The 18,164-nt window shown below is 46.1% G+C and overlaps 1 protein-coding gene across 3 annotated transcripts in view; it reads left to right on the top strand.

The window, feature by feature from the left end:
* The window catches only part of EGFL6 (EGF like domain multiple 6), a 54,687-nt gene extending 43,355 nt beyond the window's left edge, over window positions 1-11,332 (top strand). For 2 of the 3 annotated variants that reach the window (XM_029929429.1, XM_029929431.1), the window contains 5 exons: window positions 601-927; window positions 1,840-1,920; window positions 3,613-3,717; window positions 6,434-6,699; window positions 10,841-11,332. In XM_029929429.1, the coding sequence (XP_029785289.1) occupies window positions 601-927; window positions 1,840-1,920; window positions 3,613-3,717; window positions 6,434-6,699; window positions 10,841-10,951 (890 nt within the window). In that variant the 3' untranslated portion in view covers window positions 10,952-11,332. The remainder of the gene's footprint in view (window positions 1-600; window positions 928-1,839; window positions 1,921-3,612; window positions 3,718-6,433; window positions 6,700-10,840) is intronic. The other variant, XM_029929430.1, reaches the window with a different exon arrangement.
* The last annotated feature ends 6,832 nt before the right edge of the window (window positions 11,333-18,164 follow it).

Raw genomic sequence — 18,164 nt, forward strand, 5'->3', positions numbered from 1 at the left:
ATGGAGACATTGAACCATTAATCATCATTTTTTTAGGTTACCAATGGTCCCATTATTGGCATTTTATGTGATTCAACCTATTGCTATGGTTTTAAACTTTGAACGTCAAATTTGGACAATTCAGTAGGGTTACCTGGACAGCAGCAGCTTTGAAGAATACCCGTATGAAGGTAGAAATTGTAGAGGACCCTGGAATGTCCATTGCTTCAGGATCTGTAGCCCACCTTGGGAGGAGTGGGTATTTCATTGTAGTAGTCTCTAAAACAAAACAAAAGTATGTCCTCTAATGAAAAATAGGTAAGTCATGAGCATAACATTGGAACTGCTTAAAACAGATGCAAATATAGTTCTTCCTAAAATATCAAGTGGTAGTGGGGCACCTGGCAGGCTCAGTCAGTAGACCATGTGACTCTTGATCTCAGGGTCATGATTTCAAGCCCCAAGTTGGACATGGTGCCTACTTAAAAAATACATATTAAAATACAGAGTAGTAGGGCCTCAACTGGGTTGATTCTGGAAGCATTCATTTACGGTACTTCATTTTTTGTGAGTGACCTAATTATCAACCAACATGAAACTTCCTACCTGTTATTATTTTAGTTATCCCTGAAAATTCTGTGAAGGAAATCCTCAGAGCACGTGGTAGCATCAAAGACAGAATCAAGAAGCTGCTGGCTCACAAAAACAGCCTGAAAAAGAAGACAAAAATAAAAAATGTCATCACAGAACCTTTTGGAACTCCTGCCTCTAAGGTTTATGTGCAGCCCCTCCACTCTGAAGAGAGTGTTTCCAGAGGTAGGAACGTGGATGGAGGAAGAAAACGAAATGAAGAGAGAAAGAAAGAGGGGCTCGAGGAGAAGAAAAGAAAGGAGAAGGCCCTGAAGAACCACGTGGAGCGGGAGCAAAGCCTTCAAGGAGGCATGTTTTGTGAGTAACACTTCTGCTATTTTACACATTTTATGAAAAGTGAATTGTGATTCCTCCTGGCAAAGGAAAGAAGGAAAGCCACTTCATGCCTGAAAAACTAGGTTCGGTGCTGATTCCTAAGAAGCAGGTTCTCTCTAAGGTCTGGAAATTAAGTCCCAGGGGGCTTTCTGTTTGATGCAGACCCTCTTTCCGCTCCCAGCCAATAAGTTCGCTTGCCCTGGCTGCCCACTCTGCACACCCCCAGACCTCCGAGAAGTAAAAAGGCACTTTCGGCAGGCCTGCTCCATGCAAGGGGAAATTCACAGTTATGTGGTTACAGTTTAAAAAGCCAAAATGACAACTGTAGGGAGGGGAACATTCTAGAGAGGAGCTTAAGTTTTTTCCTGAACTGGATAACTGCCCTTTGCACCCGTTGCTGTGTGGAACCCACCATAAGTCTCAGCCCCTCCAGGACAGTTTCCATATGAACCCCCCTCACCCACATCCCCATGTGGAGACTTCACGTTTCATTTTTGCCAGGCATTTGTTACTGCCCCTATTTTTCGCCTTGTCTGTCCTGGGCTCCATGGCTGTTGGATTTAACCAAATGAAAAGTAGACCCAGGCCCACCTATCCAAGAACTAGCATACCGGTGAGCATTATCTCCTTGAATAGAGAAGGAAAATCTCAAGAAAGTGTATTTCCAAACCCGAGTGAGAAGGGGCATGTTACTAGTGTAGATGCTTAGCTCATCATTAGAAAACGATTCTAGATACAGAAACTGGAACCAGTGTCAATGCTTTGGGAAACTCTGCTCTAACGTATTCTGTAATCAGAGTACATGATACAACTCTTTGTTCACTCATTCATTCACACCTTCTTAGCATGTGAGAGTTCAGGGTTTTTCTTAACTGACCAAGTGTTCTTCATTAGACCCTAAGGTCAACGCAGCTGGTGAATTGGGTGTGGTTCTGGTCCAAAGAAAAGCTGTCCCATCCAGACTGGAACACAAAGGTAAGTAATACCTCCTCCCAAGTGTATGCTCTTCCCCAATGTCCCGTGTCGTTTTAATTTCTTGGTAGGATGAGATGGTCATTTATGAATCACTGCTTCCTTCCTAAACAGTGTGTTATTTAGAATGTTCCACTGGGGCCAACTGGAGCTCAATCCCACTGGGGAACTCTGGAAGCTGGTGTGGAGCACACAGCTCAGGGTTGTCTTCTGGGAGGACAAGAGAGCTGGGTATTCATATCCCGTCCCCATCTGACAATGATTCAAGGCCACTCCTGGGAGGGTGTTAATTCCCTGGTACTCCCGGCCTACCATAAAAGCAGGGAAGGGCCCCACGGTGGCTCCTGGACCTCCATCCCAGTTGGACCCTCTGCAAGACAGAGCCTGGATTCCAGTCTGACTTCAGGTCCATAGCCAAATCCCGCCCATAATGGTTTTACCGAAAGGCAAGAAAATTGACGTATCTGTCCACCAACTCCTGTCCATCACTGGTTGAGGGCTTTCCCGGGGAATTAGCTTCCTGGTATTATGTGGTCTGCCTGTCTCAATCTGAGCATGCTCCAGCCAGAGAATACCCTCCCACAGAGAAACAGCGTTCCACAGATTATCTGGAAAGATCCAGCAAGATTGGCTCTCGCTTGTTTGGGTAGGAAAGATTTTTCTGGCCCAAATTTTACAAACTCTTGCCTATATTCTCTGTCTCACTTTGTTCATAGGGCTCTTGCCCATTATTTTTCTTTTTAATTTTATTAAATGTTTATTTAATTTTGAAAGAAAGAGAGAGACAGAGAGTGAGCAGGGGAGGGTCAGAGAGAGAAGGACACAGAATCCAAAGCAGGCTCCAGGCTCTGAGCTGTCAGCACAGAGCCCAACGCGGGGCTGGAACCCGCGAACCGTGAGGTCATGACCTGAGCCAAGGTCAGCTGCTGAGCCACCCAGGCGCCCTAACCATTACTTATTATTTTTTGAAAAAGGTTTTTGGTTTTGCTTTTCCTTTATTTAAGATCACAACAGAATTTGAACGGAATGCCTTCCCAGTTTTAAACTGAAGCCGTGTCTGGTTTGACACTGTCCTTAAGGCCATTTCAGCAGCCACGATCTGTACTCCATGCAATTGTTATGATTTTGAGGAATTTGACAAATCGAGCCCCCAGGTGTCATGTGGCTCAACAAAAGATCACAAGAGAGATGGGGAAGTTTCTTACTCACGGGTCCTGGAGGAACTTGGCACAGCTTGGGGGCCACGCAGGGAAGTTGAGGCAGGGGGCTTACAGAGAAAGAGGCAGGACCTAGGGCGCAGGCCTTAATCAGTGTTTGCGTGTGACATGCTTTGGGGTTCCTGAGCTAACCATGCATTGGTCCATTCAAACCAGAAAGATCAGGGTCTTGGTGAGTTCCAAAGGAGTCTTGTCAAAATGTACAAGGGCTGTTGGGAAGTCATACTAGAGCCTTCCATCCACTTGTGACTCAGCGGGCTTCTCTGTTGGGCTTGCACCTGCACGAGGGGCCAAGGTCAGTTTTCGGCCCCTGTAAGCTGTTGGGCCAAACCAAATGGTTGCCGACCCAGCAGTACCACGGAGTTGCTTAGCTCAGTGCTCCACAGCCAACCGAAACTACGGCATCGCCTTCCAAACCTCCAGATGTTAGACGTGCTTCTGATATGCCTACTGATATGAAATGTACCCTTTTTCTTAGCAGATTTAAATATCTCAGTTGATTGCAGCTTTGACCATGGGGTCTGTGACTGGAAACAGGATATAGAAGATGACTTTGACTGGAATCCTGCTGATCGAGATAATGGTATTTGGATTTTACTGTTCCGTGTTCCGTGCTATGGAAAAGACCAGACCGTCTCTCCAGTGACAGAGGGTTATTCCTATCTCTTTGTCATCCTTGGAAACTTCTAGACCTTCCAAAGTCTCCCCTGAGGCATGGCTCTGTTGGTTCAGGATCTGTGTCCCGCCTCAGCCCTCTTACCGCCACCCACCCACAGGATGTGGCAGCAAAACTCTTCCATAGTCACACCTGCTGCTGAGAGAGAGATGTTAGAATGCGTGAGCATTTTTCTTTTAAGACTCAAAAAAAATTTAAGTACTCTCCATGGCCAACGTAGGGCTCAAGCTCATGACCCCGAGATCAAGAGCCACGTGCCCTACCACCTGAGCCCGCCGGGGCCCTGGAATTCACGTACCTCTTAAGGGTATCAGGGGAAGGGTAGAAACAAGCTGTATGTTTCCCCCACTTTGGCAGCTTATGGTGCTCTGTAGCTCTCGTTTTGCTTTTTATGGGGAAATAAATCTCAGAAGGAAATATGACCTCTACCTCGACCCGAGTTTTTAATAAAGGCACCCCTCAGAGTAGCACCACCATGATGAGCATTCAGTCAGCAGCATGAACTTCTGGACCGAACGTTCTGAGCTGTGGAATTTCAGCCCTTTCTACTTCTTGCTTAAGTGCTACTGATAGGTCCTAGCTTTCCCCTGGGGCAGCGCCTTTGGCCTACGCATCCCATTTGGAGCACAAATCCCTGTCTCCTGAGGCTGTGTAGTTAGAGACAACTCTGGAGACTCAAGTTTCTTACCGATCCATGTGTTTATTTGGGAATCTACATGTTCAGCCCTCAGTTACAAGATCCTTCTCCTGGGTCCTTGCTCCGGACTAGTTCCTCCCTTAGAGCTTTTCTTTCAAGCCTTCACATGCAACCAGGAATTCTGGGTCTTCCCTGACATAAATTCCTTGTACAACTTGAGATTCTGGTAGAGGGGTTCCATCTCACACAACAGGTGGTATGAGTGGGACCATCACTGAAGGTTCAAGGTGGGTTCAGCCAGTCCGGAGACTGTCGGAGAGCCTGTCTGGTCGATAGCTCACTTGAATTTCTCCTTTCTTCCATCACAACATCTCCAAGTTTATATCCACCAGAACCTTATCACATGGGGAGCCCGTAGATTATTCCAGGATCTTGACAGCCCGCACAGTCAGCAGAGTCTTCAATTGGAGTTTCCGAGTAATGGGAGGCCCCCTGTTTATAAACTCGATTCACAAATGGCCCCGGAGTTCCCAGTCCTTGTGTCACTCAAATCATACATTTTTCCCTCCCACGTCCCATTCAGCTCTCTAGGTGGGCTGGTCTTTCCCTATAGGGTTAAATATAAGAAGAAACATGGGGTGAATCAGCATTTCCAGGAGGATAAAATCAAGGACAAATCAAAATGGGCTTTAGGTGAGAGAGTAGGGAAGTCCGTCCCAGTGGGTCACAGAAGAGTGGTGTCACTGCCGGTAGAGTGGCTACATAAAGTGTAGGATGCCTAAATTTCAGATGAGCAGGTGAATACTCTTTAGTGTATCTCAGGTTGTTTATCTGAAATTCAAACTCTCCTGAGCATCCTGTATCTTTATTTGCTGAATCTGGCAACCTTAGCAGCTGGGGGGAAGACCAGACAGTCTCTGAGTCCAGTGAAAACTAAAGCAAGGGCAGCCTGGGTCCTGCAAGTGACGCTGGGAAAGTACTAGCAGAGGACTCTGGACCCCCACCCCTACCCTCAGTGTATTCCTCCTGGCTTCCGTAGGAATTCTTTGTTTCTGTCTTCTTCAGACCCCCTTCCCTGAGAATTTTTGCCCAAGTTCATCAGAGCCACAAGCAGAGGATTGAGGATGAGCAATGTCCACTACCCCTGGTTAAAAGATACTTAGGGGATGGATCTTAGAAACAGAAGGAGATGTGTTCCCGTCATGCTAGATCGGAACTCAGACTGGTACATTACCGGTGGTAGTGGAGCTCCGGGAAACCATTGGGACAAATTCATGTATGTTGTGGATAAAATACCATGCTACCTAATGAGCCGGCCATCACGCATCTCATTGACTCTGTGGGAAGACACAGTCCAAGGTTCAAACAACCAAGGCGGAAAGTTCTGGAACACGAATTCTCCATCAGCTGCAAAGTACCTGCAGTGCTAAAACACTATTTCATTAGACTCTTACCCCATATCAGCTACCACCACGCTTTGTGCATGTGGGCAAATTCCTCCGTTTATCTGACCTTCACGTTCCCATTCTGTACCATGGAGGATTTCAGCTCTGTGTTCCCTAAAATCCATTTTAGCATGAAAATGTTTTTCCAGTGTTAGAAATGAAAGAGAGTTCAGCTTTCCCTACAGGGGACTATCTTTTTTTTGGTATGGTTTTTGTAATTTTTTTAATGTTTATTTATTGTTGAGAGAGAGACAGAGCAGGAGTGGGGGAGGGCCAGAGAGAGAGGGAAACACAGAATCCGAAGTAGGCTCCAGGCTCCAAGCTGTCAGCACAGAGCCCAACACAGGGTTCAAACCCACGAACCGCGAGATCATGACCTGAGCCGAAGTCAGACGCTCAACCGACTGAGCCACCCAGGCGCCCCTGTATGTGTTTTTAAGATTTTGATTCCAGTTATCATTAATTTCTTGCGCTACTTTATACCCTAGAGCCAGACCCTTTACAATGGTCTCATTAACTGCGCATTTTTCTTCTCTCGAAGCTGTTGGCTACTATATGGCAGTTCCGGCCCTGACAGGCCACAAGAAGGACATCGGCCGCCTGCAGCTCCTGCTCCCGGACCTGCAGCTGCAAAGCAACTTCTGTTTGCTCTTTGATTACCGGCTGGCCGGAGACAAAGTAGGGAAGCTTCGAGTGTTTGTGAAAAACAGTAACAACGCCCTGGCATGGGAGGAGACCAGGAGTAAAGATGAAAGGTGGAAGACCGGGAAAATTCAGTTGAAGCAAGGGAGTGGCGCTACCAAAAGTGTAAGTGGCAAACCAGGGTTAAATGAGATACTGACCTTCTCTTGCCATGAGCCAACAAAGGGGGGCACTGGGGCCCTAAGGACGAGTGAGGCTTTCCCCCTAGTCTTAGGGAAGTTTATTTTCTGTCGCAAAATAGGCCAGGTGGTTAATCAGCAGCAAACGGTAGCACCTATGAAGTGCATGTGTCTCCCATGTCATGGAAACGATCCGTTTGTGTGTCTGGCTCCTCACCAAGGGCCTCCCAGACCAGACCGTAATTTTATATGGATAATTCAATATGTAGAATGTCTGGCTCATTCATTCTGTACCCAGGGCTCATCACGATGAGTGGAAGCTAGAGGGTCATTGTTTAAGTTCTTATTTTTTATTTTTATTTATTTTATTTATTTTTTTAATATTCATTTATTTTTGAGAGATAGAGTGCAAGCCACGGAGGAGCAGAAAGAGAGGGAAACACAGAATCTGAAGCAGGCTCCAGGCTCTGAGCTGTCAGCACAGAGCCTGATGCGGGCCTCGAACCCATGAACCGTGAGATCGTGACCTGAGCCGAAGTTGGACGCTTAACCGACTGAGCCCCCCAGGCGCCCCAAGCATCTGACTCTTGATTTCAGCTCAGGTCATGATCTTATAGTTCACAGGTTCGAGAGCTGCATGAGGCTCCTTGCTGACAGTGCCAAGCCTGCTTGGGATCCTGTCTCTCCCCCAACGTCTCTCTCTGTTGTGTGTACACTCTCTCTCAAAATAAGTAAGTAAAACTTAAAAAAAAAAGCTGACCTATTTACAATTACACTAAAAATAATAAAATACCCAGAAATACCCAGAAATAAGCTTAGCCAGAGGGAAAGACCTGTACTCTGGAAACTATAATACATTGATAACAGAAACGGAAGATGACGCAAAAGATGGAAAGACACTCCATGCTCATGGATTGGGATAGCAAACAATGTTAACATGTCCAAACTACCCAAAGCAATCCACAGATTTAATGCACTCCTTACCAGACTGCCAACGCCATTTTTCACAGAACTAGAACAAATCATCTTAAAATGTGTGGAGCCACAGAAGACCTCAAATAATCAAAGCAATCTTGAGAAAGAAGAACTAAATTGGAGGTATTCTAATCCCAGATTTCAAGGTATAATACTGCTGTAGTAATCAAAACACTATGGTCCTGGCACAAAAATAGACACATAGATCAATGGAACAGAATAGGGGGCCCAGAAACAGACCCACACTTACATGGTCAATTAATCTACGACAAAGGAGACAAGAATATACAGTAGAGAAAAGACAGTCTCTTAGTGGGTCGTTGGAAACTGGGCAACTACATGCAAAAGAATTAAACCGGTCCAGGGCACCTGGGCGGCTCAGTTGGCTAAGTATCTAACTCTAGGGTTTAGCTCAGGTCATGATCTCATGGTTTGTGAGATCGAGCCCTGTGTCGGGCTCTGCACTGACCACACAGAGCCTGCTTAGGATTCTCTCTCTCCCTCTTTCTCTCTGCTTCTCTCTCTCCTTTTCTCTCTCTCTCTCTCTCCCTCCCTCTCTCTCTCTCTCTCTCTCTCTCTCTCTCTCTCTCTCTCTCTCACACACACACACACACACACACACACACACACAGTAAATAAACTTAAAAAAAAAGAATTAAACTGGACCACTTTCTTATACCATACACAAAAATAAGCTCAAAGTGATCTAGGGGCTTCTGGGTGGCTGAGTTGGTTAAGAGCCCGACATTGGCTCAGGTCATGATCTCACAGTTTGTGAGTTCATGCCCCACATGGGGCTCTGTGCTCTCAGAATGGAGCCCGCTTCGGATCCTCTGCCTCCCTCTCACCCTTGCTCCTCCCCAACTTGCTCTCTCTCTCAAAATGAATAAAAACATTTAAGAAACATTTTTTAAAAAGTGATCTCAAAACCTAAATGTGAGATATGAAACCATAAAAGTCCTAGAAGAGAGCGCAAGCCGTAATTTCTCTGACATTGGCCATAGTGACATTTTTCTAGATATGTCTCCTAAGGCAAAGGAAACAGAGGCAAATATATACTATTGGGACTACATCAAAATAAAAAGTTTCTCAACAGCAAAGGAAATAATAACAAACAAGTAAAAGCACCCTACTGGACGGGAGAAGATATTTGCAAATGCCATCCAGTAAAGTGTTAGTATCCAAAATCTATAACGAACTTATACAATTCAACATCAAAAAACAAGTAATCCAAGTAAAAAATGGGCAAAAGACATGGAAAGACATTTCTCCAAAGAAGACCTACAGATGGCCAACAGACACATGAAAAGATGTTCAACATCACTCATCAGGGAGATGCAAATCCAAACCACGATGAGACATCACCTCACACCTGTCACAGTGGCTCAAATCAAAAAACACCAGAAAGAACAAGTGTTTGAGGATGCGGAGAGAAAGGACCCTTTGTGCCGTGTCGGTGGGAAAGCAAACTGGTGCAGCCACTGTGGAAAACAGCATGGAGGTTCCTGAAACGATTAAAAACGGAGTTATTATATGGTCCAGTAATTCCACCACTCGGTATTTATCCAAGGAAAACAAAAATGCTAATTTGAAACAATATATGCATCCTATTATTGCAGCATTATTTATGATAGCCAAGACACGGAAGCAACCCAAGTGTCCATCCAGAGATGAATGGATGGAAAAGATGTGGTATATTACTAGGCCACATAAAGAATGAAATCTGGCCATTTGCAGCAACATGGATGGATCTGGAGGGAATAATGATGAGTGAAATAAGTCCGTCTTAGAAAGACAAATACCATATGATTTCATTCATATGTGGAATTTAAGAATCAAAAACAAGCAAACCAAAAAAGAAAAGAAGAGGAGGGGGGAGGGGGAGATGGAGGGAGGAGGAGGGGAGAACCCAAAAAACACTTAACTATAGAGAACAAACTGATGGTTACCAGAGGGGAGGTGGGCTGGTGGGGTGGGGGAAGTAGGTGAAGGGGATTAAGAGCGTACGTAATCATGATGATCCCTGAGTAATGTGTACAGTTGTTGAATCATGATATTGTACACTTGAAAATAGTATCACACTATATGTTAACTATACTGGAATTTAAAAAATTTTTAAAGTTGTAGTAATAGGAAAAAATATCAGCTATTATTTATCTTCATAATATTTCTTTGTAGATATTTTCGGATGAATGAATATAAATAGTAATTGTATATCTTTAATTTTGTTCAGTGAGTTGCTCCTGTCATTTTTTGTCCAATTTAAAGATAAACTGTTTTAGTGTTCATCCTTTGTTTTCTATATGTTAGACACTTCTACAATGTAAAGAAGCTTGCTTCTCTTTTGATTATTAATAGATAATATATATTTTATTTGATCTACCAAAATCTTAATATATCAAAATAATTCTTTTTAAAAAAATTTCATAAACGTTTTTTAATGTTTATTTTTGAGAGAGCGAGAGAGAGAGAGTGCATAAATAGGAGAGGGGCAGAAAGAGAGGGAAACACGAAATCCGAAGTAGGCTCTAGGGTCTGAGCCATCGGCATAAACCCAAGACAGGGCTCGAACCCACAAACCGTGAGATTGTAACCTGAGCCGAAGTCAGATGCTCAACTGACTGAGCCACCCAGGTGCCCCAAAATAATTCTCTTTCAACTGTATAGTTTTACATTAGATGTTCACAGGGAATGTAAAATTTCTTCTAGCCTGGCTCTTCAAAGGAAAACCACATTATTCTTTTATTTTTGCTTTCTATTTTCTTTAAATGGGAATTCCAAATTTTCCTCTTCAACCATGCCCTTCTCAGCTCTTCAGGGCTGTCCAGATTCTTCTAGGTGATGCAGTGACCCTGTTTTCTCCGACTATAATCCACTCAGCGTAGATACTGGCATCTGGAAAATACTATGTATGCACTATCAAAGCCTGTTCCTGTGCAGTAGCGGCTGATGAATTCAGTCCTGTTATTGTTAAGTAATCTCTATGCCCAGGGTGGGGCTTGAACTCCCAACCCAAGACCAGAAGCCTCATGCTCCACCGACTGAGTCAGCCAGGCTCCCGGGTTCAAGCCTTTTTAATAGCTATTAAATAATGTGAGTATATCACTGACTTGAAAGTTGAAAGTAATACGTTATGTCTTCTCCATTATTAGATCATTTTTGAAGCAGAACGTGGCAAGGGCAAAGCCGGAGAGATTGCGGTGGACGGCGTCTTGCTGGTTTCAGGCTTATGTCCAGATGGCCTCTTATCTGTGAACGGCTGAATGTGACTGTGGTCTTTGGTATCTTTATATTCGGCTTTTGATGTCTGGTCTCTGTTTTCTGATATTACATCACCGATTCCCCCACTTTAGAAATACAGACTGAAAAACTGTAATGTGCCAACAGTCACATTATTGTCACATGCCTTTCTTGGATAAGACGTGCCAAGAGTTGCTTTAAATATAGTACCACTGTGTTTGTTGGTTTCACTTTTCTGGCACGTCTTGGAAACTGTGACGTCGCAGCGAGAGCTTTACCTGAGTGGCCTAGCCTGATGCTTTATAGCCAAGCTTGTATATTTAAATGCTTTGTAATAATATTCAAATAATCACCTCCTGTCGTGGTTTAGGTCTTCCTAAGTAAGAAAATGAGCTTTTGACGTTCTGTTTTGTTACGTGTCTCATTACTTGCTTTCCTGGAAAATGTGGGTTTTATTCCTTTGTGTTGGAAATACTTTGCATTCTTAAAAACTCATAAAATTACTTCCTTTTCTGGGAGCACATGACTGCCTTATTAGGCCTCATAAGTGCAATGCAAATTAGCTTAAGTGGTGGAATGCTGGAGGACAGGAAATTAGGCACAAACTCATTCCCTTTTCCTTCTCAGTAACTGGGGAAGGGAGGGAGCGCAGTTCCACTAAGGTAGAGAGAGAGGAAGAGACTGCAGGCAGAATGGAGCTGGAGTTGGCCTGGGCTGTCTGTAGGGGAGAGGGCAGAAGCAGTGGAAGTTAGTACCCAGAGGAAGAGGCCCGTAACAGTGCGGAGATGAACGTGGCACAGGGCGGATGACAAGGGGGTTTCATGCTGAGTGGTGGCCAGGGACAACAGATCGGCATCATGGGGGTCCCAAAGGGCAACGCACAGAAGCGCTGTTCATCCTCATCACAGTGGGACAACTCAAATATCCACAATGTCCCGTGTGGGTAGAGTAGAAAAATAAACTGTGGTATATTCATCTGACGAAACACGATCAAGCAATGAGCATGCCTAAACTAATGCTTTCCCCAGCAACGCAGATGAATTTTTACATATGGCATTGATCAAAAGAAACCAGAAAGTAACACCGTGTGACTCCGCTCACGAAAAGCTTCAAGATCAGGCAGGATTCATCTGTGCCAGAGCAGTTGGGATTGGGTTTACCCTCCAAGGAGATCGTGGGGGTGGGGGGGGAGCGCCAGGGGGGACATCTGGGGGCCTGGTCATCCTGTTGGCCACGCTCACTTTGTGAAGATCATTGAGTGCCACACTTAGGATCTGGGCCCCGACATTTCTACCTGTTATACCTCAAAAAAAAATGCACCTCAGGAAGTACAAGTGTTGCCCTTCTCCCCCTCACGGTGAACCGCATCTCTTTGTGCCAGTTGACTTGGGACACCTCCAGTGCATTCACCTCTCAATACTAGGCAGGCTATAACCAAAATTCCACAGACTCCTATGTAGTCCAGCCACCAGTGACTCTTACACTGGGATGTCCCCTGGCTTGCCACCCAGGACACCAGTGGACGCTGGGCACCAAGCTGGTTGCTCAAGGTAAACGGCATTGGAGGTTTGAGGGGGGTGAGACCTGAGGACACGTACCTGCTGGTCAGAAAACCAGGAACCCCTCACCTTCCTCACATCTGTTGGCTTTTCTGGACACCCGTAGAAGCTTCTATATCCCCCTTTCCCATTCCTGTCACTGTCCTTTTAAAATCTTCTTCCACATGGATCCAAGCTGTGGTCACACAGTTCTCCTGATGAGTGGGAGACACTTGGGGCCAGCGTTCATTTTTTGGACCCTTCTCGGAGTTCTGGCAGCGCCCTCTTGCGGCGGCGGGCGTGACCCTGCGTGTGGCCGCCACAAGGCAAAGACGGCTGTCTCCAGCGTCTCCTGCTTCCTCTTTGCTCCATTTCTCCCCTCCCCAGTGTCTTGTGAACTCGTGCCTCTTTCTGGATACCTAGAACCTTCCCATTCGGTCACCCGTGAGATCTCAAAGAATTCAATCTGGCAGACCTTTCATTCTTTCGCATTTCACCCTTATTTACTTGTCCTGTCCTACGCTGCCGGTCTCTGCCAGTGCTTTAATACAGAGGAGCCAGTACGAAGGCAGTTTCAGGACCGTCTCCAATCTTAATTCTCTTTTGATGGCCCTCACGTCGCACAGCTACATTGAGATGGGTGCGTCAGCCCGTGTTTGCTGGGAACAAGGAACACAACCAGACCTCAGCTAACTTACAGGAAAGGGGAGGTCTGATAAGAAGACAGGAGTGTGCAGGAGCATGGGAAGACCAGCAATCCAACTTTGGTAATGCGCTGCAGGCCTGGAAGCAGAGCAGTGGGAAAAAGCCATTGCCGATCAGCGTGCCCACGTTATTGGAATGATCTCTCACCATACTAGTCTCTCTATTACTCTACTCAAAATTCACATTCCAGGGGTGCCTGGATGGCTCACTTCTGGTCAGATGTGTCTCCCCTGAAGAATCAGAAGACCTGGAATAAACATGGTTATCGTTTATATTGTTGTGGGGTTTTTTAAGTTTATTTATTTGAGGGGGGGGCAGAGAACGAGGGAGAGAGAAAATCCCAAGCAAAGTCCACTCTGTCAGTGCAGAGCCCAATGCGGGGCTCGATTCCACAGACCATGAGATCATGACCTGAGCCAAAATTGAGTCAGACGCTTCCCGGGGTGCCTGGGTGGCTCAGTCCTTTAAGGGTCCAAGCCCGATGTGGGGCTCGAACCCACAAAACGTGAGATCATGACCTGACCCAAAGTCACACGCTTAACCAATTGAGCCACCCAGGCATCCCAAGAGACCTCCCTTTAAATGAAAACACCTGAGAGCCAAAGGGAGGTGAGGCATTTCACAGAGCAGTGCAAACGTCCGCTTTGCTGGCAGTGTAGTCCTTCTGGAAACAAGCCACACTTACAGAATGAACTCCCAGGTGGTGGGCTCGGATTTCTTAGCAAAAATGCAAAAGGCAATTGAGCAGGCAGGCAGAGGTCTTTGCCTAGTGTTAGCATCCTTTCTTCCCATTTCTTTTTATACCTTATCTCTATTTTTCTGATTAAATGGAATTTTGAGGCATCCCCAGTAACAAGGTAGTCTAAAACATTTCATTGCCTCTGAATTTCCATTCTGTGATAAGCACCACCAAGTGATGGAAGCCATACTTGCTGGCCTTTCATTTCCCTGCTAATCTGTTGTCATTAATCTATGGTAGAATAATCCTAAAGAAATGAGCAAAATGGACAAATGGCATGGAGAAGAAGTGAGATGGAAATGACCTACAGATAATGACAGGTACAAGAGAATGTTAAATGAGACTTTTCTTGACGCAGAGTTTGGTCCAAGGCCCCAAAGCTGAGCATCGTCTTAAGGGCCCTCTGGTTCTCAAGAGACACATAGACCATCTGCCCAGGACTCCCTGAGTGGACCCTGCCACCCGTGGTCCGTCATCCCTCATCAGCTTATGTATAGAAGGCAAGAGTGGAAGAGAGCTATTAGAATTCCAGAAGCTTACTTATTTTTTTTTATTTATTTTTTAATTCTTAAAAAATTTTTAAATGCCTGTTTATTATTGAGAGAGACAGACAGAGTGCGAGTTGGGGAGGGTCAGAGAGAGACACACACAGAATATGAAGCAAGTTCCAGGCTCTGAGCTGTCCACACTGACTGAGCACCTAGCCTCCCCCCACCCACCCACTTATTTTTATTTTCAGATGGTTAAAAAGTACAGCCTAATCTACTATTGAAACTTCCAGCACTCATCCAGTTCAACACTCTGGCCCTTCTTCAGCTTGAGTGTAATCTCCAGATCCTGCAAAGATCCCCTTTTTTCCCAAGTAAGGTTGCATTCACAGGGTTCAGGGGTTAGGATGTAGACACGCCTATCTTGGGCAGGCAGGGGGTGGGAGCGGGGGACATCATTCAACCCACAACACTGATCAGATTGTTTCTTTATGCCTGAAAGTGACTAGAAGAACTGTGGGATTTGCTCAGACCTCACGGTGCAGCCCAGGAGCACACAAAGGGCAGGATAGAGAGACAACGGAGCTGGTTTCAAAGCAATGATTTCTTCTTATACCCTTTGGGGCCCAGCCTATTCAATAAATTAGATGTACGGGCATCTCGCTTTGTTCTTGTAATAGAAACAGTCTTACAGCAATAGCCCTTTGAAACTAAAGTCTCTAGGGGCGCCTGGGTGCTCAGTTGGTTAAGGGTCTGGCTTTGGCTCAGGTCATGATCTCATGGTTCATGGGTTCAAGCCCTGCATCAGGCTCTGTGCTGGCAGCTGGCTCAGAGCCTGGAGCCTGCTTCAAATTCTGGGTCTTCCTCTCTCTCTGACCCTCCCCTGCTCGCGCTGTCTCTCTCTCTCTCTCTCAAAAATAAATGAAAAACATTTAAAATTAAAAAAAAAAAAAAAAAACGAAAGTCTCTAGTTTTCCATCACCCTTGCAGGCAAAGAATGTGAACAGGTGAGAAGGGCAGGCTACACATGGCTGCTTAATGAATGTTTCCTACTTTCATATCGACTGATGTATGCTGGGGGTGCAAGAAATACTTCTCGGATTAATTACTGCATTAAATAAACCACATGTTTGGCCAGAGTTCTGTGAACGTTTAGCTGAGCAATGCCTTGAATGGAAGGAAAAGGCGTGCATTGTAGAGTAGTTCAACAAACTCTGCTGCTGAAAAACATCACTGAGGCTAGTTTTTTTTCAATCCGGGTCCAGCTACCTGACAGGTGGCCAGGCCTTCAGCCCTCCTGCAGAGGGCGGCGGGTGCCGCGTCACAGCCGCCGGTCATTCTGCGCAGGCGCCATTTACCTAGCGCGCAGGCGCCATTTACCTAGCACGTAGGCGCTAGGGCCCGGGGCAGCGGTTCCTAGTCTGTGGGCTTGGATTGGTGGAGCCTTGGTTGTCCCGCCCCGCGTACCGGAAGCTCTCTCTGGACGTGGAGGTCCAGGAAGTTGACGGTTTCTTGGTGAGCAAAGCTCTAGGTTGATTTGGGTCTCTGCGCCCCGGTGCTGGGAGAAGCCCGAGACTGCTCCGGGTGGGGGCGGGTCCCCGGTGCGTCCTGGGTCGCGTAGGCCCTATCGTGTCCTCTCCCCTCTTCTCCCCCCGAAATCGCCGGGGTGGGCAGGTCTTTCGTGACCGCCGCCGCTTCTGGGCTGGGTGCCGGGCTGGAGCACCGGGACGGCTTGCAGCAGGCTTTGCTTGTCGCCCCGCTCGACCCCCCCGGAGCCCGAACCCAGGCCACAACGCGCGCTTGGGCTGGTCCCTTCCCCTCGCTGCACCTGTGCTAGGGATCACCCTAACATGATAAAGGGCACTAGCGCGGCATGTTCTCTCCATAGAGGAAGGGGCTCCCTGTGTATGTAGGTTATGGCTAGAAACAAAATTTTTCTTTAGATCTTAGGTCTAAAGACCTAAACGGAATTAAGTTACTGCTGATTTGTTACCCACCGGCTTTTGGAAATATGTTTTTAATCTCCCCTCTCCCTGGGGTTTAGGCCAGAAATGTGCAGATGTTGCACCTTGCCCATATTAGTTAGTATGTGGGATCAACTCTTGGCCGGTCCTATATAAATACTCTTCGATACGTATTCAGAAGCTAGCAGTATAGCTTTGTGTGTAGACATTATCCATATTAGCATATGCCCTAGAACTGTATTCAATATGGTAGCCACTAGCTACAGAAGATAATGAGCACTTGAAATGCTCCTAGTCCTAATTGAGATGTGTGGTAGTGTAAAACTGCGAATTTGGGGGAACTAGTATGAGAAAGGATTAAACTATCAATAACTTGTTTTTATCAATTGCATGTTGAGCTGACAGTATTTTGGATACACTGGTTAGGTAAAATGTTATTAATTTCATGTGTTTATCTTAAAAAATTGTTTTTAATGTTTATTTTATTTTAGAGACAGAGCATGAGCAAGGGAGCGGCAGAGAGAGAGGGAAACACGGAATTGGAAGCAGGCTCTAGGCTCTAAGCCTGGAGTAGGGCTCCAACTCACGGACCATGAGATCATGACCTGAGCCGAAGTCAGAGGCTAACAGACTGAGCCACCCAGGTGCCCCTCATCTGTTTGTTTTCTTTAAGTGGTTACTTAACCACTTAATGGCTTGTATTATATTTCTATCGGACAGTAGTGCTTTACAAAGGGGTCAGCAATTGGCCCGCAGCCTGATCCAGGCTACACGGGTCAGCAGAGTCGAGTTGTCCATACAGAGACTGGATGGCCTGCACAGCCGAAAATATTTACTATCTGGCCTTTCACGGACAAAGTTTGCTGGCCCTTTGCTCCAAAACAGTGCTTTTGCTACGGTAGATACGTGTCCTGTCAGCCTTTTAAATATAGTCTTGTGTCATTGTCAGTCAGGCTTACTGTGTGACAGGCACAGTTCTGAGGACGTTATAAGGACTATGTCATTTATTTCGCCTATTAATCCAAAATGTGGAGTTCCCTTGATTTTGTCAATGGGGAAATCGAGGCACAGAACAGTCAAGAAACATACGGAACATGACCCACCCCCCTCACTTCTGTGAACTGCACCTTCCTGGCCTTCCTTATCCCCAGATGCTTGAAACCTAGCGTCTGTTCGATTAGCCCTCGGTAGGCACCATGCTGCCGCTCCTTTTTTTTTTTAAATGATTCTTTTTTTTTTTTAACGTTTGTTTATTTTTGAGACAGATAGAGACAAAGCTCAAGGCAGGGAGGGGCAGAGAGAGAGGGAGACACAGAATCCGAAGCAGGCTCTAGGCTCTGAGCTGTCAGCGCACAGCCCGACAAAGGGCTCAAACCCATGGACTATGAGATCGTGACCTGAGCCAGAGTCGGACGCTTTACCGATTCAGCCACCCAGGCGCCCCTTTAGATGACTTTTTGAACTAGCATTGAGATGAGGTTGGTCTCATGAGAGGCACGGGGCTTGGGGGCGGTGGGCCCCAGCAAGCTGGTCGATGGAATGCACCGCACAAGCAGGGAGGAGACGGCGCAGCCCGGAGGCGCTCTTCTTATTTAACCAAAACCATATCTGTTGAGCAACAGTAAGCACCGGCCAGGCGTTTTCCAGGCGTTCTCCGCAAATGAAACAGGCCTCATTCTTTTATGGTCCCGCGGAGAAGGACAAACACTTTTTCAGTGTGATACCCACCGTGAGAAGACACTGTAAATATTTGATGGTTTTTTTTTTTTAACAGGACTCCTCATCTGTAAGATGGAGAGAAG

This window comes from Suricata suricatta, chromosome X (assembly GCF_006229205.1).
Source record: "Suricata suricatta isolate VVHF042 chromosome X, meerkat_22Aug2017_6uvM2_HiC, whole genome shotgun sequence".
NCBI lineage: Eukaryota > Metazoa > Chordata > Mammalia > Carnivora > Herpestidae > Suricata > Suricata suricatta.